This window comes from Pleurodeles waltl, chromosome 9, assembly GCF_031143425.1.
Source record: "Pleurodeles waltl isolate 20211129_DDA chromosome 9, aPleWal1.hap1.20221129, whole genome shotgun sequence".
Classification (NCBI taxonomy): Eukaryota; Metazoa; Chordata; class Amphibia; order Caudata; family Salamandridae; genus Pleurodeles; species Pleurodeles waltl.
In genome coordinates this window covers 1,082,091,055-1,082,118,475 of record NC_090448.1, presented here as the reverse complement: position 1 = coordinate 1,082,118,475, position 27,421 = coordinate 1,082,091,055, and the positions used below count along the sequence as shown (strand labels likewise).

At 45.0% G+C, this 27,421-nt stretch overlaps 1 protein-coding gene across 1 annotated transcript in view; it reads left to right on the top strand.

Annotated features, from left to right (window-relative positions):
- Positions 1–27,421, top strand: part of DNAL1 (dynein axonemal light chain 1) — a 194,192-nt gene that overhangs the window by 28,639 nt on the left and 138,132 nt on the right. The window contains exon 2 of the mRNA XM_069208749.1: positions 11,507–11,545. Coding sequence (XP_069064850.1) covers positions 11,507–11,545 — 39 coding nt within the window. The remainder of the gene's footprint in view (positions 1–11,506; positions 11,546–27,421) is intronic.

The following is a 27,421-nucleotide window of genomic DNA, read 5'->3' as shown; positions in this document are numbered from 1 at the left end:
ATTACATTCACACAGAAAAGGAGAAACCTAAAGCTGTCTTACTCTGCTACAAACGAGCCTTAAGTGATTCTCAATCCATCTTTTACACTGAAAAAAAACAGATTAGCAATCAAGTCTTCTAAGGAACTCTTTAAAGTGGTCAAAGAACTCCCTCCCCAAACCCGCCAATCCAAGGCATCACAGACACTTCAGAGATCAACCTCAATTTATATTCAGAATTGAATTCTACTGTGGTAAGGGATCCGACAGCTGAAGCACTCAATTTCAACATTTTCCCCCACGTTTTTCAGTTTTTCCTCCTATTTCGGGGCAAACAAAGTCATTTCTCTTGAACATTAAATTGGAGTCTCCTTCTGACCCCCACCCACCCAAAAGTTTGCAGCTAGCCAATGATTGTATTGCCAATAATTTGCAGAGCGTGTTCAAACAGACTTTGAAAACTGGTATCTTTCCCAGCCTCTGGAAGGAAGCCATAGTTATTCCTTTACAGACAATACTGAGCATTTGTCACCCAATTGCCCTGTTGCCCACACCAGCCAAGATACTAGAGAAATATCTGCATCAGGAACTAGTGAAATTGATAGGCATGCATGATATCCATGACCCAGAATATTGCAGAATATTTCTTGGTCACCAAGCCCATCCTTATGGTTTGTTGCAGAGGCGGCAGTAGGTAGTCTGAAGAAATTCACTCCATCACTAATTCCCATTATGCGCAACGTTCCCAGTCACTTTACATCCAGAGACCAAGTGTGACATAAATGAGATCTTAAATGAACTTCCTCTTTGTGAGATTAATGTTTTATTGTTTTTTACAAAAAATACAGAATGAACTGTATTCACTCATCAAGCACACCAATGGTAATTAGTTGTTAATCAAAAGTAGAATTTTCAAAAGTAGGAAATGCAAGGGACACAGTGTTTAAGAAAGGAGCATCGAGTACAGGACTGCATAAAGTGTAAGAAGTATAACACTGAGTATTAAGATTTACACTTTGTAGATGATGTGGGGATTAAGATTAATGGAACTGCATGTATCTCTTTCAAAGTGAGAGTTTAATCTCTACCTATTGTTTATCTTCTGTTCTCAGTAGCTGCAGTGGCCATTTGGGCAATCAGGGTGCCAGTTATTCTTCATGTTTCTATGTATCTTCAGTTTGAACTATTGTGTTCCAGTCTATGTTGAGTAAATCTACACAGGTAGAGTTTCTCATACACTTGAGTAACTTCAATACTTTTGTCTATTCACCATTTACGAGTGTAAAGTCACTCAAAAGTGTAGATTTACCCCCCCTTTCTGCATGAAATAAAGGGTGTAGTTAACAAAATAGTCAATTATGACTGGAAAGGTTTTCACTACTAGTGACTTAATGACGGTATTTGACATTCAGTACACTTGGCATAGACCATCGCAATTGGTGTTGAACTCTCTGTATAGTGAAATATACGGAAATGAATTAAAGGTTCTTAAAGTAATCAAAACATTTTTGAATGTTCAATTTTAATGTTAAATCATTTTTTATAAGTACTTTAAATGTCATATTGTTGTTAAAACATTGCATTGGTCAGTACATTTTAAATTACATTTTAAGTGCAATAAATTAAAATTATTTGATTAAAGATTATTTTTTTCTTCCAAAAGAAAACCCATGGAAAGTAAAGTGTGTTTCTTTATTATGTATGAAGTTTATGTATAGCATAATTTACATGTTTTTTGTTTTTAAAAATGACATTTATTTCTAAATTGAAAAAGGCCATTAAATTATTTTTAAATATTATTTATAATTCATATTTATTATTGTTAACATTACAGTATTGTGTATATATATTTTGAGAAAATGAAAATGTGCTTATTTTAACATTATTTCCTATGGGGTTTTAGTTTAACTCCCTATCTCTTATTTTCTAGGATAGAGTGTTACAATACGTATGATTGGCTTTAGTTGGTGCTGAAGTTCAGCTCCGAGCGGCTGTACAGTTAAAATTGGTATGCGTCCTTTTTGACTGCAGTTAACCCCTTCGCTGCCAGGCCTTTTCCCCCTCCTGTGCCGGGCCTTTTTTTGCCTATTAGGGGCAGTTCGCGCTTAGGCCCTCATAACTTTTTGTCCACATAAGCTAACCAAGCCAAATTTGCGTCCTTTTTTTCCAACATCCTAGGGATTCTAGAGGTACCCAGACTTTGTGGGTTCCCTTGAAGGAGGCCAAGAAATTGGCCAAAATACAGTGAAAATTTCGTTTTTTTCAAAAAAATTGGAAAAAGTGGCTGCAGAAGAAGGCTTGTGGTTTTTCCCCTGAAAATGGCATCAACAAAGGGTTTGCGGTGCTAAACTCAGCAGCTTCCCAGATTTCAGGAACAGGCAGACTTGAATCAGAAAACCCAATTTTTCAACACAATTTTGGCATTTTACTGGGGCATACCCCATTTGTGCAATTTTTTGTGCTTTCAGCCTCCTTCCAGTCAGTGACAGGAATGGTCATGAAACCAATGCTGGATCCCAGAAACCTAAACATTTCTGAAAAGTAGACGAAATTCTGAATTCAGCAAGGGGTCATTTGTGTAGATCCTACAAGGGTTTCCTACAGAAAATAACAGCTGAAAAAGAAAAATATTGAAATTGAGGTGAAAAAACCATCAATTTTTCTCTACGTTTTACTCTGTAACTTTTCCCTGCAATGTCAGATTATCGAAAGCAATATACCGTTACATCTGCTGGACTCCTCTGGTTGCGGGGATATATAGGGTTTGTAGGTTCATCAAGAACCCGAGGAACCCAGAGGCAATAAATGAGCTGCACCCTGCAGTGCGTTTTCATTCTATACCGGGTATACAGCAATTCATTTGCTGAAATATAAGGAGTAAAAAATTGCTATCAAGAAAACCTTTGCATTTCCAAAAAGGGCACAAGATAAGGTGTTGAGGAGCAGTGGTTATTTGCACATCTCTGAATTCCGGGGTGACCATAGTAGCACGTGAATTACAGGGAATTTCTCAAAAAAATGTCTTTTTTACACACACTCCTATATTTGGAAGGAAAAAATGTAGAGAAAGACAAGGGGCAATAGTACTTGTTTTGCTAATCTATGTTCCCCCAAGTCTCCCGATAAAAATGGTACCTCACTTGTGTGGGTAGGCCTAGCACCCGCGACAGGATATGCCCCAAAACACAACGTGGACACATCACAGAAAACAGAGCTGTTTTTAGCAAAGTGACTACCTGTAGATTTTGGCCTCTAGCTCAGCCGCCACCTAGGGAAACCTACCAAACCTGTGCATTTCTGAAAACTAGAGACCTAGGGGAATCCAAGGAGGGGTGACTTGTGTGGCTCGGACCAGGTTCTGTTACCCAGAATCCTTTGCAAACCTCAAAATTTGGCTAAAAAAACACATGTTCCTCACATTTCTGTGGCAGAAAGTTCTGGAATCTGAGAGGAGCCACAAATTTCCTTCCACCCAGCGTTCCCCCACGTCTCCCGATAAAAATGATACCTCACTTGTGTGGGTAGGCCTAGCGCCCGCGACAGGATATGCCCCCAAACACAACGTGGACATATCACAGAAAACAGAGCTGTTTTTAGCAAAGTAACTACCTGTAGATTTTGGCCTCTAGCTCAGCCGCCACCTAGGGAAACCTACCAAACCTGTGCATTTCTGAAAACTAGAGACCTAGGGGAATCCAAGGAGGGGTGACTTGCGGGGCTCGGACCAGGTTCTGTTACCCAGAATCCTTTGCAAACCTCAAAATTTGGCTAAAAAAACACATGTTCCTCACATTTCTGTGGCAGAAAGTTCTGGAATCTGAGAGGAGCCACAAATTTCCTTCCACCCAGCGTTCCCCCACGTCTCCCGATAAAAATGATACCTCACTTGTGTGGGTAGGCCTAGCGCCCGCGACAGGATATGCCCCAAAACACACCGTGGACAAATCACAGAAAACAGAGCTGTTTTTAGCAAAGTGACTACCTGGAGATTTTGGCCTCTAGCTCAGCCGCCACCTAGGGAAACCTACCAAACCTGTGCATTTCTGAAAACTAGAGACCTAGGGGAATCCAAGGAGGGGTGACTTGTGTGGCTCGGACCAGGTTCTGTTACCCAGAATCCTTTGCAAACCTCAAAATTTGGCTAAAAAAACACATGTCCCTCACATTTCTGTGGCAGAAAGTTCTGGAATCTGAGAGGAGCTACAAATTTCCTTCCACCCAGCGTTCCCCCAAGTCTCCCGATAAAAATGATACCTCACTTGCGTGGGTAGGCCTAGCGCCGGCGACAGGAAACACCCCAGAGCGCAACGTGGACACATCCTAAATTTTGGAAAAAAACAGAGGTGTTTTTTGCGAAGTGCCTACCTGTAGATTTTGGCCTCTAGCTCAGCCGGCACCTAGGGAAACCTACCAAACCTGTGCATTTCTGAAAACTAGAGACCTAGGGGAATCCAAGGAGGGATGACTTGCGGGGCTCGGACCAGGTTCTGTTACCCAGAATCCTTTGCAAACCTCAAAATTTGGCTAAAAATACACATGTTACTCATATTTCTGTGGCAGAAAGTTCTGGAATCTGAGAGGAGCCACAAATTTCCTTCTACCCAGCGTTCCCCCAAGTCTCCCGATAAAAATGATACCTCACTTGTGTGGGTAGGACTAGCGCCCACGAAAGGAAAGGGCCAAAAACACAACGTGGACACATCACATTTTTTTATAAAAAGCAGTGCCTACCTGTGGATTTTGGCCTGTAGCTCAGCCGACACCTGAGGAAACCTAGCAAACCAGTGCATTTTTGAAAACTAGAAACCCAGGGGAATCCAAGATGGGGTGACTTGCGGGGCTCTGACCAGGTTATGTTACCCAGAATCCTTTGCAAACATCAAAATTTGGCCCAAAAAACACTTTTTCCTCTCATTTCGGTGACAGAAAGTTCTGGAATCTGAGAGGAGCCACAAATTTCCTTCCACCCAGCGTTCCCCTAAGTCTCTCGATAAAAATGGTACATCACTTCTGTGGGTAGGCCTAGCGCCCACAAAAGGAAATGGCCCAAAACACAACGTGGACACAACATATTTTTTCACAGAAAACAGAGGTGTTTTTTGCAAGGTGCCTACCTGTGGTGTTTGGCCTGTAGCTCAGCCGGCCCCAGGGGGGGGGGCAGAAATGCCCTAAAATAAATTTGCCCCCCCAACCCCCACCCTCCCCCGCCGGGAGCGACCCTTGCCTACGGGGTCACTCCCCCTGCGTGACATTGGCGCCAAAAAACAAATCCCCGGTGCCTAGTGGTTTCTGCCCCCTTGGGGGCAGGTTGACCTAAACTCAGCCAATCTGCCCCCAAGGGGGGCAGAAATGGCCTAAATACAATTTGTCCCCCAGGGGAGCGACTTTTGCCTGATGGGTCGCTCCCCATCTCTAAAAAAAAAAAAAACAAAGAAAAAAAAGAAAAATTCCCCTGGCGCCTAGAGGTTTCTGCCCCCCGGGGGGGCAGAAATGGCCTAAAATAAATTTGCCCCCCCAACCCCCACTCCCCCCCCGGGAGCGACCCTTGCCTACGGGGTCGCTCCCCCTGCGTGACATTGGCGCCAAAAAACAAATCCCCGGTGCCTAGTGGTTTCTGCCCCCTTGGGGGCAGATTGACCTAAAATTGGCCAATCTGCCCCCAGGGGGGCAGAAATGGTCTAAATACAATTTGCCCCCCCCCCCAGGGGAGCGACCCTTGCCTGATGGGTCGCTCCCCATCTCTAAAAAAAGAAACAACAAAAAAAACAAAACACAAAAAAAAAATTGCCCTGGTGCCTAGAGTGTTCTGCCCCCCCCCCCCCCGGGGGCAGTTCGGCCTAATAATAGGCCGATCTGTCCCCCGGGGGGGGCAGAAATGGCCTAAAATAAATTTGCCCCCCCAACCCCCACCCCCCCCCCCCCGGGAGCGACCCTTGCCTACGGGGTCGCTCCCCCTGCGTGACATTGGTGCCAAAAAACAAATCTCCGGTGCCTAGTGGTTTCTGCCCCCTTGGGGGCAGATTGACCTAAAATTGGCCAATCTGCCCCCAGGGGGGCAGAAATGGTCTAAATACAATTTCCCCCCCCAGGGGAGCGACCCTTGCCTGATGGGTCGCTCCCCATCTCTAAAAAAAGAAACAACAAAAAAAAAAAACACAAAAAAAAAAATTGCCCTGGCGCCTAGAGTGTTCTGCCCCCCCCCCGGGGGCAGTTCGGCCTAATAATAGGCCGATCTGTCCCCCGGGGGGGGCAGAAATGGCCTAAAATAAATTTGCCCCCCCAACCCCCACCCCCCCCCCGGGAGCGACCCTTGCCTACGGGGTCGCTCCCCCTGCGTGACATTGGCGCCAAAAAACAAATCCCCGGTGCCTAGTGGTTTCTGCCCCCTTGGGGGCAGATTGACCTAAAAGTGGCCAATCTGCCCCCAGGGGGGCAGAAATGGTCTAAATACAATTTGCCCCCCCAGGGGAGCGACCCTTGCCTGATGGGTCGCTCCCCATCTCTAAAAAAAGAAACAACAAAAAAAAAAACACAAAAAAAAAATTGCCCTGGCGCCTAGAGTGTTCTGCCCCCCCCCCCCCCCCCCCCCCCGGGGGCAGTTCGGCCTAATAATAGGCCGATCTGTCCCCCGGGGGGGCAGAAATGGCCTAAAATAAATTTCCCCCCCTAACCCCCCCCCCCCCCCCCCCCGGGAGCGACCCTTGCCTACGGGGTCGCTACCCCTGCGTGACATTGGCGCCAAAAAACAAATCCCCGGTGCCTAGTGGTTTCTGCCCCCTTGGGGGCAGATTGACCTAAAATTGGCCAATCTGCCCCCAGGGGGGCAGAAATGGTCTAAATACAATTTGCCCCCCCAGGGGAGCGACCCTTGCCTGATGGGTCGCTCCCCATCTCTAAAAAAAGAAACAACAAAAAAAAAAACACAAAAAAAAAATTGCCGTGGCGCCTAGAGTGTTCTGCCCCCCCCCCCCCCCCGGGGCAGTTCGGCCTAATAGGCCGATCTGTCCCCCGGGGGGGCAGAAATGGCCTAAAATAAATTTGCCCCCCCAACCCCCACCCCCCGCCCCCGGGGGCGACCCATGCCTACGGGGTCGCTCCCCCTGCGTGACATTGGCGCCAAAAAACAAATCCCCGGTGCCTAGTGGTTTCTGCCCCCTTGGGGGCAGATTGACCTAAAATTGGCCAATCTGACCCCAGGGGGGCAGAAACGGTCTAAATACAATTTGCCCCCCCAGGGGAGCGACCCTTGCCTGATGGGTCGCTCCCCATCTCTAAAAAAAAGAAACAACAAAAAAAAAAAACACAAAAAAAAAATTGCCCTGGCGCCTAGAGTGTTCTGCCCCCCCCCCCCCCTGGGGGCAGTTCGGCCTAATAATAGACCGATCTGTCCCCCGGGGGGGCAGAAATGGCCTAAAATAAATTTAACCCCCCCCCCCCCCCCCCCCGGGAGCGACCCTTGCCTACGGGGTCGCTCCCCCTGCGTGACATTGGCGCCAAAAAACAAATCCCCGGTGCCTAGTGGTTTCTGCCCCCTTGGGGGCAGATTGACCTAAAATCGGCCAATCTGCCCCCAGGGGGGCAGAAATGGTCTAAATACAATTTGCCCCCCAGGGGAGCGACCCTTGCCTGATGGGTCGCTCCCCATCTCTAAAAAAAAAAAAAAAAGAACAAAAAAAAAAAACACAAAAAAAAAATTTGCCCTGGCGCCTAGAGGTTTCTTCCCCCCCTGGGGGCTGATCGGCCTAATAATTGGCCGATCTGTCCCCCGGGGGGGCAGAAATGGCCTAAAATAAATTTCCCCCCCTAACCCCCCCCGCCCCCCCGGGAGCGACCCTTGCCTACGGGGTCGCTCCCCCTGCGTGACATTGGCGCCAAAAAACAAATCCCCGGTGCCTAGTGGTTTCTGCCCCCTTGGGGGCAGATTGACCTAAAATTGGCCAATCTGCCCCCAGGGGGGCAGAAATGATCTAAATACAATTTGCCCCCCCAGGGGAGCGACCCTTGCCTGATGGGTCGCTCCCCATCTCTAAAAAAAGAAACAACAAAAAAAAAAAACACAAAAAAAATATTGCCGTGGCGCCTAGAGTGTTCTGCCCCCCCTGGGGGCAGATCGGCCTAATAATTGGCCGATCTGTCCCCCGGGGGGGCAGAAATGGCCTAAAATAAATTTCCCCCCCTAACCCCCCCCGCCCCCCCGGGAGCGACCCTTGCCTACGGGGTCGCTCCCCCTGCGTGACATTGGCGCCAAAAAACAAATCCCCGGTGCCTAGTGGTTTCTGCCCCCTTGGGGGCAGATTGACCTAAAATTGGCCAATCTGCCCCCAGGGGGGCAGAAACGGTCTAAATACAATTTGCCCCCCCCAGGGGAGCGACCCTTGCCTGATGGGTCGCTCCCCATCTCTAAAAAAAAGAAACAACAAAAAAAAAAAACACAAAAAAAAAATTGCCCTGGCGCCTAGAGTGTTCTGCCCCCTCCCCCTGGGGGCAGTTCGGCCTAATAATAGGCTGATCTGTCCCCCGGGGGGGCAGAAATGGCCTAAAATAAATTTGCCCCCCCAACCCCCCCCCCCCCCCCCCCCCCCCCCGGGAGCGACCCTTGTCTACGGGGTCGCTCCCCCTGCGTGACATTGGCGCCAAAAAACAAATCCCCGGTGCCTAGTGGTTTCTGCCCCCTTGGGGGCAGATTGACCTAAAATCGGCCAATCTGCCCCCAGGGGGGCAGAAATGGTCTAAATACAATTTGCCCCCCAGGGGAGCGACCCTTGCCTGATGGGTCGCTCCCCATCTCTAAAAAAAAAAAAAAAAAGAACAAAAAAAAAAACACACAAAAAAAATTTGCCCTGGCGCCTAGAGGGTTCTTCCCCCCCCATGGGAGCGACCCTTGCCAAAGGGGTCGCTTTGTTGAGTGACATTCGCGCGCAAAAACAAACTCCCTGGTGTCTAATGGTTTCTGCCCCCCTTGGGGGCAGATTGGCCTTATCAAAATAGGCCAATCTGCCCCCAAGGGGGGCAGAAATGGCCTAAATATATATTGCCCCGTAGGGGAGCGACCCTTGCCTAAGGGATCGCTCCCCACCTAAAAAAAAAGAATTCATCACAAAAAAAAAAAAAAAAAAAAAATGGTCCCTGGTGCCTAGAGGTTTCTGCCCCCCCTGGGGGCAGATCGGCCTAATAATAGGCCAATCTGCCCCCAGGGGGGGCAGAAAAGCCCTTCCTAAAAAAATGCCCCCCTGGGAGCGACCCTTGCCCAAGGGGTCGCTCCCTTTTGCCAATTTCAAGAAGAAAAAAAAAAATCCCTGGTGTCTAGTGGGGTTTCAAAAGCCGGATTGCAAGCAATCCGGCTTTTGAAACCTGTGAGAGACTTCAAAGGGAAGGAAATACATTTCCTTCCCTTTGAAGCCTCTCGGGGCCTCCCCCATGGGATTGAAAAAGAAATGCAAAAGCATTTCTTTTTCAATCGCGCTGGAAGCTCTGCTTCCAGCGCGATGGGGGAGACCCTGTGACTAATCAGCGCGCGCTCGTGCGCTGACGTCACAGGGGGGGTTGGGGGGGTCGGGGGTGGGAGGGGAAGGGAAGGGCTTCCCCTTCCATCCCTGACTTGGGGGGGTGGGGGGGGAACCCCACAGAGGGAGCGAGAGCGCTCCCTCTGGGCTCTGTGCACAGGACGTAATGGTTACGTCCTGGGCACAGCAGCACTGTGCCTCAGGACGTAACCATTACGTCCTGGGCACAGAAGGGGTTAATATAAAAGTGCAGTTTGAGAATAGGAAGCGTCTTACTCATGTGTGTCGGTGCCTGTCTGCCCTAAACCCCCCTCTCTAGCCTCACTCAACTCCTTCTTAACCCTCCGTAAGCCCTTCTTCTTCTTTAGTCATAAACATTATTAATTTTTATGACAGTCTGTCCCATCCTGCCCACATTTACTACTTAAACTTCTACCTATGTTTGCGGAGATCTCCACACACAAACGATGGGGGATGCTCGGACCTCCGAATGTAGGTTTGTAAATAGCATTTTGTAGTACTTTAGGAGTACTGTTGTAGCACTACTAAACCAATTACAGAATACAGTTAGTGAAGAGGCCTCTGTTTGAGTAGCAAGTTATATTGGTTTTGTTTCAGAGGTTCTGGATATTTCGGGTTGGCTGTAATCCTTTTGTATAGCAATGGCTATTACATTTTATAGTAGTTTAATGTTTGATTTATTTACTGGGGGTTGCTTTCAAGGTAGAAAGTAGAATATCGTCTAGTGAGTTGTTTCTTGCAGTGGAGATGATGTCCACTGTATTTCTTCCTAAGCGGATGTCCTTAAGACAATAGAGAATCACATGGTCAAGGTTTATAATGTTTATCCTTTGTTTGCTTCCCTTTTTGTGTATGTTATTTCTTCTGTTTTCCAAGTCTTCATGAGCTTTCTGAAGTATTCACACCTAGGATTCCAATTATTTCCCACTATATGGGAATCTGTCTACCCTGTTTTTCTTTTTTTCTTTTCTAATTTTTGTGTAGTTTTTTTTTTAGGTGATGATTGAGTTTGATGTTGCACACTCATTGAATAGTTCTAGAGATATTACTTTTGCTAGGAAGTCAGATAGTGTTGGCTCTTCAGTTTGTTTCATCAATGAGAAATGGTAATTTTATTTAGCTCTATATTATCCATTTTGAGTCCAGAAGGCAAATCTTATTTAGCTGTGCCCTTAATTCGTAGTGTGATACTATATGCTCTTTCTTTATGTCGATGTTTGTGTCTTCGTTTTTTGTTATATCTGATCATGATGTCAATGATAATCTTCAAAAAAATATTTCTATATTGTTTTCTTTAATGTCACTTCATCAGAATGACATCCACTTACTATATGAATGAGTAGCTCTGCTGAGAATTGTTTAGTTGAATCACGATTTAACTTGTTCATGCCTTAGGGATTAATTTGTGTAGTAACCTAACTTTTCGATTCCAGTTAACCATGTAGAACAAATCCAGGGAACAAGAACCTGAGATCAGACTGACATGTCACTGACAATAGTTTTCACTTGAGCCTGCACTTTGGCCCACCTTAATGATTACTTATGGGACATGTATAAATTACCAATTCAGATTACTGGAGTAGTACCGGAACTGCACACACCATGCTGTTGCTACAAGGCCTGAAATGTTAAAATCGCTGACATTTCTGAGGCTTCCCTCTGATATTTGTGATGGGAGTTTTATAGCTGTCTTAAAACTATAAGTCTATGTGAGTTTTATAGAGACCTTTCCAGATGTGCAAAATTGCCTTGGTACTTGGGCCTCTTGAGTTTGAAGTGAGCATAACATGTTCTGTGGGAGTCCACTGTAAAATGCTTATTTTGTTGAGTGGCCAAATTAACAAGCTTTAAAACCCACTTTTGACTGGCACAAGTACACATACAAATTTGGCAGTTAATAATTCCATCTGCAATAGCATGTGAACCTAAAGTGTTGTAAAAGATTACACATTGTTACAGCACAGAAAAGCTATTGAGAGTTAACACATGTTTTCATTTTTTAGGCAAAAGCAACAACCATTAAGGAAGCTCTGACCAAATGGGTGAGTACCTGATAGGCCACTATGGATTTGTTATTGCAATTTGACTACTAATCTGAAATACAATAGTATTTAGTAATTGGCAGTGTAATTGACAGTGATATTACACACCATCATCTAAAGCCTGGGTGGGCAATGTTTAGGTGTGCAGTGTTTAGTTTTGTATATTATGTCAAAATCTGATTTCAATAGAGTACCGCATCAAAATTCCCTTGTCATTAAAAATGTATTCATTCAGTAATTAGCTCAAAACACTTCAACGGTCATCAATCAATCAATCAATAGTTTATTCGGTCCAAATTTGGGCCATTTAAAAGATTTAAAAAATATATACATACGTACAGAAAGATAAAAACCATAGACCAGTACACAATAAAAGGAACAATAGTAAAAAAAAAGTAGGGGTCCGGTAGCTGCCTGAGAAAGATTACATAAATAGGAGGGGTGAAAGAGGTGCTCGGAATAGTCTCTGGATCTTACCCTGTACATAACCCTGAACAGTAGAATAATGATAACGTAAAAGCTGTTGTGTGGCACATCTCTATATAAAATCAGACATTGAAACTCCAGGCAGTAAAACTGATTAAAAAATTTAAGAAGTCAGACAGTGGTAGATGATGCTCTAGGTTAATTAGTTCTTTTGGGTTAATTAATCCAATAAATTGCATCTTGACAATTATAAAATTAAGTATAATTTTAAATTTATAAAACACTTTGGTTAAAATAACTCAATATAGCACTTATTCAGAGATACGGTTTTTTTGTGCTCAATAAGTCGCGGTTTACAATTAGAGCCCAAGGCTGATATAACAGGATGCTGATTTACTGTTTTCAAGACAACTCTTCAAACAGTGAGTTAAAATCTAGAATAGTCCTATTACGAATTTTCCATGCTGCTGCCAGATATTTAGAAACAGCGCTGATTATCAGTATGGAAGTGTCGTATTTACATATTCTGAATAGACTGTTGCGGGATAGTGGTTGGAGTGTTCTGCACAAGGGAATAATCCACTTCCCTCGGGGGCCTTTGTACAGAGGGCAGAAAAATAGGATGTGTTCAGCTGTTTCCTTGCATAAATGACAATTTATGCATTTGTCCGATGGGGAACTGTTAGTCGACCAACCAGCCGTGTAGCTATTAACCGCCAATGTCCCGTACCTGAGCTGGAGTAGTAGAGAGCGAGCAACGGTCCATCTACTTATACATAATAATAACTAGCTATTATGTGGAGTTAGCACCAACGTCACAAAACACTGATAGTGGTTACCAACCTCAAAGATTCTCATCTGATTGGCCTCATCTGATGGGAGTATGAATTCGAATCTGAGGCTTTTACATTGCACAGATTTTAGCAGTGGTTTTGTTTCTCCAGTGAGGTGTTGTACCAGCCTGGTATCACAAAGTGTGTATTTTTTGTAACTTTTTGTCATCAAGTACATTATTGTTTCCAGTTGGGATGGCTATCCGGTTTAACGTAACAAACCTTCATACTACAAAAAAGCTATTGGTCAAAGGTGTGTTTTTTTTTTTTTTTTTTTAAATATTTTTTTTTAGTTAAGTTGGCTGCCCCTTGCCAGATTATTTTTTTTTTTTAATATATATATATATATATATATATATATATTTTTTCTTTGTTTTAAAGATGTCCAAGAGACTCTACACATTGCTTATGTAAAAAAAGATTCTAGAGCGCAAGGATTCCCCGGAGGGGGCATCCCTGCCCTAGTCACAGGTAAGACAACTGTAGAGTAGGAGACAGCAGGCTGGGCTTAAAGGGAGAACAGTCACATCTTTAGTTGCTTCTGGAAGCTTAAATGGTTTTGAATCTTTCCTAATGAAGACAGCAAAGAGCTCCATAGGATGGGGGCCTGTGGCAGGGTATTGAGGCCAGATTCAAGTTTGCTGAGCCAAGTTTGCTGAGCCTAAGGCTCTCGTAGAGAGATACAATTGCATCAGAGCAGCAAGACTTGGTGCTCCTGGCTCTAGTCTTACAGTACTTTCAGCTGCTTAAACAATTCTTTGGAAGTTGATGAAGGCAGAAATTTCAGATATATTTATTACACCAGTGCTTCCCACACTTTTTCAAAACCACAGCCCACTTTTTAGTATGACAATCTTTTGTGACTCAGCTAGCTTTAATGGACATGAGATGGGTATTTTTTTTTAATGTGATTAAAGCATCGTGTGGTACCACATTGTCACTTACAGGAAGCACATTTTCATTCTAAATGGTCAATAAATTTGCACAGGCATACAGTTTTATTGATAAAACTATAATGCACACTTATGATAATGGGCTTGAGTGAACATTTATTATTTCCGCATCACCAAGTAAAGTGTCCTGATTTGTTCTGATCCTATTAAAATCTTTGTTTCCATCACACTTGAGAATGACAACAAATATGCTTCATTTTTACTTTCCTAAACGCTGAATGTGTACAGTTCATTTACAGGTATTTACATTGTGTTGTATGCTACAAAAAATTATATCCTACAGCCTTTCCTTTCACACTTACCCCGGTGAGTGGCAGGATTGTCACATAATTCACTTTTTTTTCTCTAACTGCAAAGTGAGAGGAGTTTATTAAAACCCATCCTTATGTCAAATAAATAAATAAGCAGAAGAAGACTTAGGCTGACATTTGAATTCTGTCTCTGGAGTGCAGCAAATGTGCCAAAATAAATACACAATTTAGAGGCATCTTTATTTATTGCTTGGACTTTCACGAACCACCAGAAATCTTCTCCAATCAATTGGTTGTGACACACAGTTGGGAAAGTCTGCTTTAGACTTCAGCATGCAGTTTTGTATTTGAAAGCAGTATGAGACTTCCCTAATCTATGTGGATTTTTAGGTGTGGCTTGACAGTGCAGCGTAATTGTTACTCAATTTATTGTGATCAGCAAAAAGAGCTTTCAGAATACTACTGAGAGAGGGGCCTAGGGTCTCTACCCACATGTTAGGTCCCCTGAGTGGAATTTGATTGGGCTGAATATGTGTGCTTCTAGAAAAGACGGTGTATTGCACGTTTTGGCCTGCAGCAAAGCTTATACTTGGTGCAGTAGGACTAACTTGGTTACAGTAGCAAGCCAATGATCATGGCTATAGGCCTGATTGTCAATTATGAAATTTATGATGAAGGCACTAGGCCTGACAAATGTATTGAGAAAATCATATAATAAAGTCAGTAGGTATTTAAGTGTGGATTGTTAATACACTATATTAGAGCCTACAGATCAGTATTTTGTAACATATAATGTCACAGATCATCATAGTAGGTAATGGGTTTGGAAGTTACCCTGTTTGACAAACCACAGACATAGGTTTGCTGTGTGAGAACCCTTCTCAGGCCCTCTTAGGAGAGAACATATTTTGCTTAGCCAACTGTAATTATGATTCCTTAGGTGTGATCTGTTCATAATAAAAAGTTATGACAAAGGAAGTACACCTTGCATATTTTGAAAACCATATGTTAATGGCAATAGCCACTGTATTGCGCTAAAGCCCGTAGGTGGGAACTTTAGTGCATGGAATATCACAACTTATTGTAGTAGCAAGAGTTTGTGTTGGTGACCCACCCAAGCAAACCACAGTGATAAATGATTTGCAGTAGTGTAATTCATATTAGGCTCTATCAGCGGGATTTATATTGTTTTGATAGCTGTATTTTGTATATATTTGTAATTGTATTATGGTATACCTGATGGCTGGCTTGTGCGAAGGCTTATGACCCACATACTAGGTCAGAGTTGAAAAGTAATAGGCATTTAAAGGTAAATTGTAATTTCTCTGCATTAAAGCTAACAGATTGGTATTTTTTCACATGAAATGTCACACATTACCTTTCTGTGGAAGGAGTTTAGTGTTGGTTACTGCCTCTGGAAAAACCCTACATGGAGAATTCTTGCTAGAATCTCTTCCTAGCTGTCTGCCAGTATATTCTAATAAAAACACTAAGGCACATAGTTTTTCATTGTTTAACATTTTAAGATGGGCAACAAGTTGATTTTAAATATTGAGGCCATTGTGGGCACACTCTTCTAAATGTGGCAGCCAGGCTGGAACTTTAAAACAATTATAACCTATTTACAGTACCTCAGCAAGATGGGCACTGGTTACTATGCTTAGTTTCATTATTGCAAGCATATGCCTACCCTGTTTAGACAGCAGCATGTTTACTTTTTTGTTTTTTTTTGTTTACCTGTTTTCCATTAACTCGCTTAAGTTGTTGAGTTTATGTGTTTTATTGCGGTTGTGTCAGAAGGTTGGAAATGCAAGAATGAGTAATTGAATGGATGCAGGAGTGCATCCATGACAGAGTGCATGTTTAATGATTTATTGAATGCCTAAACCCATCAATGACACAAAAGGCGTATGATTGTTTTGGTTCTACTTCACTTTCTCTCCTTACCCCATTATTGCCTGGAGTTCAGGGTAAAGCAAACAAAAAGTAATGGATGGAATGCTTGAATTAATCTCAGCCACTGGTATTTACTCAGGGCCTCATCCCAGTCTTTTATTTTGCACACTATGCCACCTGGGTTTGGACCCAGCTATGTGCAAATCAGTCTTGACATTGCTCCAATTTGAACAGTTTGGCCTGAACTGACAAGGCAGGCCCTCCCTGAACTGGAACACAAGCATCCCAGGACCAGTTTGGTTTCACCCTTGTCAACGGTTCATCATCTGGCTATAGCTGGGTTCCATTTACACAGTGTGCACTGTAACCATGTCTAAGCATACCTGTCCCACTTAGGGTGACATATTATAGTATACTAAAAGTGATAAATGGAATGTTTGTATTATCTCCGGCACTAGTAACTACTCGAGCCACACCACCATCCATTGTTGTTTTCAGCCAGTGGCTGAGATTAATTCAAGCATTCCATCCATCACTTTTTTTTAATGTCTTAGGTGTGATGTTTATGCCCAGACGTGGGTCCCGTGCTCACTGTTCCACGGTAATTGAGATACTCCTGGCAGGTGGACACATAATAATGGCAAAACTGCCATGGGTTGCTTGTGTTTCGGTTCAGGGAGAACCTAGTCTAGTAGTTCGGCCTGAACTCTTTCCCATGAAGAGCAGGGTCAAGGATGATTTGCACATTGCTGAGTCTAAAACTGAGGTGACATTGTGGACCAAAGACAATGGATTGGGATGTGGCCCCCAGCGATCGATAGTCGCTGAGATTAAATCAAGCATTCCGTCCATCACTTTGGGTTTTTGTGGTTTGATGTTTTTTGGAGACCTGGGCAGGGAGCATTGTTTACTGAAGTTAGCTGATAGGATCAATTATCATATAAAAACGAATCTACCACTGTTTGTTTAAATGGCTTGTGTACTGAGCTGTGTTTAATGACTGTTACCGTTAATCTTGTTCAGCTTGCTGTGTGGAGTTGTCTTACCGGATCAATAATAAGGTCTGAACACAACATGCACACAGTTAAAGTGACATTGGGGGTTATTCTAACTTTGGAGGAGGTGTTAATCCGTCCCAAAAGTGACGGAAAAGTGACGGATTTACCACCAGCCGTATTACGAGTCCATTATATCCTATGGAACTCGTAATACGGCTGGTGGTATATCCGTCACTTTACCGTCACTTTTGGGACGGATTAACACTCCTCCAAAGTTAGAATGACCCCCATTATGTTTACAATGCAAAACCTAAAAAAAAATTTAACAAAATATGAAAATACATTACAGACGTTACTCTTGAACACCATAAATCACACCCTGCCATGCGGTGAGACCGTTAATCATAATTACAGTACCTCCTATGGAGGGATCACACTAATTCCAGAGCAGTTCATATAAAGGTCATGAATTAATATTTAGATTGCAGGGATAGTGAATTGTCACTCATAATAAGATATTTAATGTCTTTTGGTATAGTCTGGAAAAAAGAGAGATTTTTATCGTAGTATTTATCATGTACTGGATTTTCCTGTGACTAAATATGCAAACTCTCCTCTAGATTTCTGAGACTTAAAATGTTTTCTAGAACCACTTGTAGACAAAATCAGTTGCTTAGCATGGTAATGCATGCAGCTGTAGAGAGGTATGGTGCAAAGACTGGCAGACACATGACCTAAGTGAATGTGGCAGGAATATCATTCTGAAACTGAGAAATTTATGTTTTCTGGAGGACAGCAGTATTATTCAGGAATAGATATGGTTCTTGCAGCTTCTTGGCGGTTGTTAGACAATTATTAACTTGAGCAACCATGCACCAATTAACGATAATTTTAGATATCAAGAAAAGCTGTGGTTTTGCAAGGATTCTATGGGCCCTAATGCAAGTAAAGAAAATGAGTCCTTCAAGCCCTATTTAAGTGGTAGATTATAAGAATTCAAAGACCTGGCTTTAAGCAAGCTTAACTACCTGGGTAAATTTGCAACAGCACTACGATATGGTGATGGCGAATGGCGTGACCGGACATTTGCCAATTTGTCTAAACCCTCCTGTCATACCACTTGTGTTACCAGACTACAACGGTCTGATGGCTCTTATTACAGACGGCCCAGCCATAGCGGATGAATCCTTACTTATTATAAGTACCTCTACACATCCCATGTGGAATATAGCGATGCAGCATTGGCCGAATATCGAGTTAAGGAAATTCTTCAGGCTATTGATGCCCTCCGTGGCTCCAAAGCCCTAAGGCTAAGGCTTCACTGGCAATTTTTAGAAGGCCTTCAAGACAATCCTGGCCCTGCATCTGCTAGAGGTCTATGCAGAATCGTTAAAAACGCACATCCTTCCTCCCACAATGCGTTTAGCTGTTATTACCTTACTGCTCAAACCTCCTCACCATTGCACTTCCTACAGACCATTGTCGCTTCTTAACCATGACAATAAAATCCTTGCTAAAGTGCTAGCCATACGTCTCTCACTCCTGATGGACCGTATTCTCTCCCCTATGCTGTCCGGCTTGATCCCACACCGTTCCACTTCCTTTAATCTCTGTACTGTTTTTGCAGTCATCCAATCAGAATTCACCCACTACCCCCGAAGTGGTACTACTCGACACTGAAAAAGCGTTTGACTCCTTTGAGTAGTCCTTCCTCGCTGCCAACTTAGTGAAGCTTGGCATCCCTGAGGGTTTTCGACAACTCATCTTGATGCTCTATAATTACCCTTTGGCCCACATCCGGGTTAATAGCACTGTCTCTGAACCCTTTAAATTAACAAGAGGTACCAGGCAGGGCTTCCTTTTCTCTCCCCTACTTTTCATCACTGCCATGGACCCTTTAGTCCGCCAACTACAAGATCCCCATTTGGAGAGAGGCTTTGCTTTCCCTAATGGTCAACTACTGGCATCTTTGTATGCCGATGATGTGCTGCTGTTTGTCGGGACCCTCCTGTCAATCTTTCACCCATTATATGGGAGGTGATCCATTTTGGAACATTTTTGGGCCTATCCATTATTTGGAATAAGTCAGATTGTTCCACTCACCAATGAGATGGTCCCCTGCCCTCTGGACTTCCTACTCCAATGGTGTACCGACAGCACTAAATATCTAGGCATACATCTTCACAGACCCAGGACTGAGGCCGTACGACATAACTACAGCCCTGTTGTTAAAAAACGCTCACTTCAAATAGATTGATGGATCAAATTACCCCTTACAATGGCTGGGCGAGTAGCCATGGTTTAAATGGTGGTTCTCCCCTGCTTTCTTTATTTTTAAATATCCCCATTGCTCTGACGAATAGTTTTTTTCAACACTCAGATTGCTCATGAGGTTGGTGTGGGCCAGGCATCGCCCACTCATCAAGTGGAGTACGTTGACACTCCCATACAAATATGCAGAATTTGGGTTCCTGACCTGCAGCTTTACTTCTTGGTGGCCTATTCTCACTTTGCCTACTATTAGTACCATCCAGGTGCCAGACTCCCCTGTTATAAACCTGAGCACGCTCAGTCCCCTGACCTTCCTCCTTCCACACTGACTTCACCAGAATCCTGATAAAATACAAACATTGCCTACCATGTGCTAGGCCTGGTCTAAATTAGTATGCTATTTAGGTCTGCCTAACCAGTACTCACCCCATCTGCCCCTTACAAACAACCCCTGGCTCCCCCCTTACTCTGAAACAGTTATTGCAACGGATACTCGCATCACACAGTTTGCATCCTGTGGGAGACTTATCCTTTGAAGGCATGATTGGCTTTCGAGCCGCTTTGTTGGAGGGGCCTCCCGGTAACCCCATGGATGGCTATATATTCCATCGGTTACTCTACACGCTTTGCAGCATCTTACCTACCTTTCCTGAAGAACCTCCAGAGTTCACCCCGCTTTCAACAGTACTCACTGCTCCAGATAGTCAAAACCTCATCTCCCGACTTTACCGCCTTGTGAAACAGTTGCAATCACTGGTTGCCTGGGAACAGGATTTGGGTCATTCTATCCTAGGTAAGACTTGGTACTACTGCTGCACCCAGACCAAACTTGTCTCTAACAATCCTAAACATAAGCTCCTACACTATACATTTCTACATTGAGCCTATGCCACCCTCAAGATGCTGGCAAAGCTTGGTCCGCCAGGACGCATGATTGTACAAAATGCAAGGCGCAACAAGAGGATTTCGCTCACCTCACATGGAACTTGACACAGATACAAACCTATTGGGAGCAAGTCTTTTGCCACATTTTCCTTTATCCGTGAATACCCCATTGACCCAGACTCTTTGATGGTGCTGTAAGACTATGTTAAGCTGCAACACTTTAGCGCCGCTTCCCTTTAGCTCAAAGCAGCTTGCCGCCATTGCGCTTCTTTTGGCCAAGCAACAGTTAGTGTTACACTGAGGCAGTCATGCACTTCCTTTCAGGAATCCCCAGGGTGCCTCCTGCGTTATCTGTCAGCATGCCCAAGGAATAGAGGTTAAATCAAATCTTTGTTCTTGGTTAAACCTTTATGTTTCTAAGTAAACATAATGTGTTGTGTTACACATTTGTTTTTTATCAATGCTTGTTTGCTAATGTGAGCAGGTGTAGACATGTTCTTCTAATTGGACGTGGTGTAGACATGTGCTTCTAATTGGATGTGTTGACTCATCCACATGTGGCAACTCAACTGCTTTCCTGATTGGCTTTAAATAGCAGAGTGAAGCATGCCTTCCTGCTTGGCTTTGTTTTGCTTCCTGATCTCCGAATCTGATTTGGCAGTCCTGCCCTTGACGTCCTCCTCGTATTCAGGACTTTTGAGGCAATTCTTTTCTTCGTTCCTGTACCAGCTGACACCAGGCATTCCTCCAGCACTCCGGAAAAGACTGCAGCTAAGTGACAAGTATTCTCCAGGAAGTTTGTTCTTTGAGCGTGGCGCTCATTCCTAGAACAGCTGGTGTATTTCAGACCTCATATTTTGGCAGAGTGCTTATCTTGAAGAGACAAATGCATTACTCTTGGATTTAAATTGTCATTCATGCCTGTTTCAGGTTTGAGGAATTTGCTTTTTGAAGGCTGTAGGAAAGTAACATCTTTCTTGGCATGTTACCCCCAATTTTACACGTATGTCAGTATGTTTTTGCCTGTCTCCCTGGGATCCTGCTAGCCAGGACCCCAGTGCTCATAGTTTGTGGCCTGAATGTGTATACCTGTATAGTGCCTACCTGTGTCACTGAGGCTCTGCTAATCAGAACCTCACTGCTCATGCTCCCTCTGCCTTTAAATTTGTCACTATAGGCTAGTGACTACATTTACCAATTTCAATTGGCATACTGGAAACACCCTTATAATTCCCTAGTATATGGTACCCAGGGTATTGGGGGTCCAAGAGATCCATATGGGCTGCAGCATTTCTTTTGCCGCCCATCGGAAGCTCAGACAAACCTTTACATAGGACTCGCATGTTATTTCACAGCCATCTTCACTGCACTTGAGTAACTTATAAGGCACCTATATGTCTAACCTTCACTTGCTGAAGGTTAGGTGCAAAGTTACTAAGCGTGAGGGCACCCTTGCACTAGCAAAGGTGCACCCACATAGTTCAGGGCCATTTCCCCGGACTTTGTGATTGCGGGGACACCATTACACGCGTGCACTACATATAGGTCAATACCTATATGTAGCTTCACAATGGTAACTCCGAATATGGCCATGTAACATGTCTAAGATCATGGAATTGCCCCCCCATTCCAAATCTAGTATTAAAGAGCCAATTCCATGCATCCTGGGGGCTCCACTATGGACCCCAGTACTGCCAAACCAGCTCTCTGGGGTTTTCTCTGCAGCTACAGCTGCTGCCGCCCCACAGACCGGGTTCTGCCCTCCTGGAGTCTGGGCAGCCCAGTCTTAGGAAGGCAGAACAAAGCATTTGCTCTGAGAGCAGGGTGTTACACCCTCTCTCTTTGGAAATAGGTGTTAAAGGCTGGGGAGGGATAGCCTCTGCCAGCCTCTGGAAATGCTTTGAAGGGCACAGATGGTGCCCTCCTTGCATAAACCAGTCTATACCTGTTCAGGGAACCCCCAGTCCCTGCTCTGGCGCGAAACTGGACAAAGGAAATGGGAGTGACCACTCCCATGTCCATGACCACCCCAGGGGTGGTGGCAGAGGTCTGAGACACACTGGAGGAGCTCTGGCCATCTTGTTTCCAGAGGCGTGGGGGCACTCAGGAGGCCTCTGAGTGGCCCGTGCCAGCAGACATCAGAGACCCCTCGTGATAGGTGCATACCTGACTAGGTGGCCAATCCTCCGCTGAGGGCTATTTAGGGTCTCTCCAGTGGCCTTTTCCTCAGATTGCGACTTGCAAGAATTCATCAGGGTTCCTCTGCACTTCTCTGTTCGACTTCTGCCAAGGATCGACTGCTGGCTGCTCCAGGACGCCTGCAAAACTGCAACAAAGTAGCCAGAAGACTACCAGTGACAATATAGTGTCTAATCCTGCTGGCTTTCTCGACTGTTTCCTGGTGGTGCATGCTCTGGGGGCTGCCTGCCTTCACCCTGCACTGGAAGCCACAAAGATCTCCAGTCGGTCGACGGAATCTTCCCCCTGCTCCAGCAGGCACCAAACTTCAGCTTCACCAGTACTCTGGGTCTCCTCTCATCCTGACAAGTGTGGCCCACTGGAACACAAGTGGTGGACCCAAGTGACACAGACTGTCCAGTGGTCCAACTGTCCCAATTTGGAGGAGGTAAGTCCTTGCCTCCCCTCCCCAGACAGTAATCCTGTGTACTGCATGATCTGCAGCTACAAGGGCTTCTGTGCACATTTCCAAGAAATCCTGCATGCACAGCCGAGCCTAGGTCCCCAGCACTCCGTCCTGTGATGCTCAGCTCCCTGAGTTGATCTCCGGTGTCGTGGAACCTCTCTTTGCAGTGTTGAGACGACCGCCGTGTTCAGACTTCTTGAACCCGTGTTCAAGGACTTCTGCGGGTGGTTTCTTCCTGGCCGAGGGCTCTCTGTCGCTGAGAGCCCCCTCTGTCTCCTCTCCCAGGCGGCAACATCCTGGTCCTTCCTGGGCCTGGCCAGAACCCTTTTTCTCCAACCGCGACTCTTGCAGCTAGCAAGGCTTGTTTGTGGCATTTTGCCAAGGAAACAACTCTGCATCCTTCAGCACGCCGTGGGACATCTTCTGCACGAAGAAGAACTTCCTACCTCCTTTCTTTGTTGCAAAACCTGCAGCTTCGGAGGCAGACATTTTGCACCTTCATCCAGGGTTTAGTGGACCCCTGCCCCCACTGGACACTTTAGTGACTCTTGGACGTGGGCCCCTTCATTTGCAGGTCTTCAAGTCCAGGAATCCGTCTTCAGTGCTTTGCAGTCTGTGGTCCTTGCAAAATCCTTTATCACAACTTTAGTGTGTTTCTGGGGAAATAGTAGTACTTTACTCCTAATTTCCAGGGTCTTGGGGTGGGGTCTCCTTTACACCCTTAGTGTTTTCTTACACTCCTAGTGGCCCTCTACACACTACAATAGCCTAGGGGTCCATTCGTGGTTCACATTCCATTTTCTTAGTAGATGGTTTGTATTGCCCCTAGGCTTATTACATCCTATTGTGTTCTACAGTGTTTGCACTACTTTTTGACTGTTCCACTTACCTGATTTGGTTAGTTGTGTATATATTATGTGTATGTTACTTACCTCCCTAAGGGAGTATATCCTCTGAGATATTTTTGGCACATTGTCACTAAAATAAAGTACCTTTATTTTCAGTAACCGTGAGTATTGTCTTTCTTATGATATAGTACCTATATGTTATAAGTGGTATTGCATGAGCTTTGCATGTCTCCTAGTTCAGCCTTGGCTGCTCTGCTATAGCTACCTCTATCAGCCTAAGCTGCTAGAACTCTACTACACTCTACTAATGAGGGATAACTGGACCTGGCACAAGGTGGAAGTACCATGGGCACCCACTATAAGCCAGGCCACCCTCTTGCATTGAAGGGTTTTTCACACACTGTGAAACCAAACCAAACTGTGCCACCCTAACTGTTTGAACCCAGAGTGGACATTTGTATTTCTTGGATTGTTTTTGTTCCTTTTAGTTTAACCCTATGCATGCAGGAAAGTTATATGTGATATAATGAATGCCCTTGTTTGTCTTTCTTGTGCATGATAAGTGCAACCACAGTTCTAATTGTAGTGTGCAACTGGGGGCCCGTGGGTCTGCTTTCTTATTCGCTGGGTGGACTCCCAGCGTCATAGTAGCAAGGTTTGTTTATTGCCATTTGTGTCTGCCTCGGGTGTCCTGGCCCCATCCAGCGCAGAGATGGTCAACTTCACTGATTGAACAGAGTTTCAGGGCGCCGGCAAGGCCTTTCCAAGAGTCGGCTGAAGTGGTTGCAACGTTGCATCATTCAGCTCCAGCTCCATCTGTTCCTTCAGCCCAGGGTTCCAAGTCTAAGACTTTGGCTCCTTTGTTGAATTTGTCAGCATTGTTGCTGATGTCACAGACTTCGGTGTTGAAACAAATCTAGGAGAGAAGTTTTGAGACTTTTAGAGGAGGAACAGTATGCTTTCGGTAGAGAAAATATTGAAGAGGGGGAGATAATTCAAATGGACCCTAATTTTGAGGGATTTGATATAGCAACTGGGCAAGATACTTCCCCAGAATGGGAACTGTTCTCTCTAAAGGGTATCCCTCCACCTGAGGATCAGTCTTATCATTCTGTCATAAACAAGCCAGTAGAAATGATGGATTTGCCTCTGCCTACCACTGAACTTAAATCGAATCTTTTAACAGAACTTCTGGATCCATCTTCCTCTACTTCTGAGCTGTTATTACCTTTTAATGATGAGTTGACGGAACAAATTATGGATGTTTGGCCGAAACCTATGTCTGCTGCTGCTGTGTCACGGCCAATTGCAAAATGGTGCAATCCTGCTCCTGGAGGTCCATTGTTTTTGACTTCACATCCTACACCTTAAAGTTTGGTTGTGCAAGCCTTGTGTTCTTGTTGGTTCACTCTTGAGTCTATTCTTACATCTTCTGTTGATAGAGAGTCAAAAAGAATGAACCATTGGTAAAAAAAAAAGGTGTTCTCATCATGCAGTATGGCATTAAAATCTACAAATGCTACATGTTTGTTGGGTCATTACCCAGCATGCTGTGCGCCAGGTCATTCATTCAGGGCTGGATACTGCTGAGTCTGCAGCAAGGTCAATGGGGACCTCAGTGGTTTCTAGAAGGCACACTAGGTTACTGGGGTCTGGTTTTTCTCCTGACGTGCAAATGACCTTGTTGCACCTTCCATTTGGTCAAAGTTGCTGGCTCAAAAGCTGACTCTACCTTGGAAACTTTTAAAGAAAGCAAGGCAACAGCACGATCATTGGGCCGGCAGTTGCAGCAAAGGGATTATGAACAGTATTGGAGGTTCAGAGGATTCAGCAGATCTTTTTCCTTTCGAGGAAGAATGCAGTATCAGCAACAGCAGCAAGTTGAACCCTCTATAGAAGCTACAGAGGGTGGAGTCGTGGAAGGCAGCATAGAGCTGCCCATCAGCCTTCCTTCTCCTCCTCCTCCTCCTCCTCTTCTTCTTCCTCCCCGGCCAATGTTTCAGGGAAGCAGCCCTAGTTCTGCCATCTTGGAGCATGCTTTACCCATGGGAGGAGGGTTGATTAATTTTCTACAACAGTGGAAGTCCATTACATCGGACCTGTGGATGTTGAGTATTGTAGAAAATTGATGTGCCCTACCCTTCCAGTAGTTTCCCTCCCCAACAAAGGTTTTGTTCAGAAGAACATCTTCTGTTACTCCAACAGGAGGTCCAAGCCCTAATCTTTACAGGTGCAGTGGAGTTGGTTTCGGACCAGGAAAGGGGTCAGGGATGTTACTCACATTATGTCCTTATTCCCAGAATGGACAGGCGTATATGTCCCATTCTAGACCTCTGGATTTTCTGAATTGGTTTCTCAAGCAGGGAAAATTCAAAATGCTGATCCTGGCACAGGTGATTCTGCCACTTGACAAAGAAGACTGGATGGTTTTGATCGATTTGCAGGATGCGTATTTTCACATCCCTATACTGCAATCGCACAGGAAGTACGTCGGTTTTATGGTGGGATCACAACACTACCAGTTTGCGGACCTTTAGTTTGGTCTTACTTCTGCACCTCGAGTCTTCACCAAGGTGATGGCAGTGGTTGCAGCGGATCTCAGGAGATGGAGAATACCAGTATTCCCTTACCTGGAAAGTATTCCCTTAGCTGGACAATTGGCTTCTCAAAGTTAAGTTTCCAGAATTGGTGCTGCACCATTTTGCAGTTGACAACTTAGTTATTGTACAACCTGGGCTTTTCCACAAACTTGCCCAAATCTCACCTGGAGCCCTCTTAGCACACCCTGGCAATACTGGACATTACAGTGAATCCTGCGTTCCCTTGTCGACAAAAGTTTCAAAATATTCAGGCTATGATTCTGATGTTTCAGAATGGAGTAATGGTTCCACTCCTGACGGGCGTATGCCTGCTCGGTCTGATAGCTTCCTGCATTCTATTGGTCACTCATGCATGCTGGCACACAAGGACCCTTCAGTGATGCCTCCGCAGGCCCTAGTTTCAGTACAACAGAGATCTCAGTCAGTCAGAATCTCAAGAGACACTACACTGGCTCTTTGATGGTGGAGTGTGGATAGCAGTATATCTCAAGGAAACCGGTTTTGTCCTCCACCCCCGGTGGCCACAGCAGTAACAGATGGCTCCACCCTAGGGTTGGGAGCACATCTGGGGGATCTGGAGATCAAGGAAATTTGGTCTCCAGATAAACAGTTGTTACATATCCGTCTGTTCTAGAATTATGGGGTACATTAACGTGGCCAGAGAGAGCAGACCTCCTCTGCGCATCGGTCACTGACGTGGTCGCATCCCTGTCCCAGGCCGCACGCATTGCATTGCATTGCATTGCATTCTAAGGCTCTGTGTATGCTCAACGCATCAGTGAACCATCTGATCAGGTGCCGTCCTTGCCCCATTACCTGTATGTACTGTACCAACAGATGCGTGGCGGGAGCTACTGACACGTCTCCCCACCTAGATGTTAAAGACCTCAACAGTGAGCTATATAACAGAAACTGTCCCGCAGGCAGTCCTGATTCCTGAACTAGTGTAGGAAATGGAATCGGCTTACCACCATCATAGAGGTCGCCCAGCGTATATAGCTCAGCCGCATGCCACGCCCATAACTCAGGACATGACGTAATCTTAGGGCCTGAGGAGTTCCCAACAACGCTAAAGCTGGGGCAAATGGGACTATCCCTCCCCCCGGTAAGGCGCAGGGACCTACCTTAACAGTTATAAGCCACCTTGAGGAATATCTGTCCCAGCAATGCCACGCACGCAAGCGGGTGAAACAAGTGCGACACTTGCATGAGGGACCAAGGACCCTCCGTGGTCACCGTGTCTGGGACATGAAGGCCCGCCAGCCACTTGG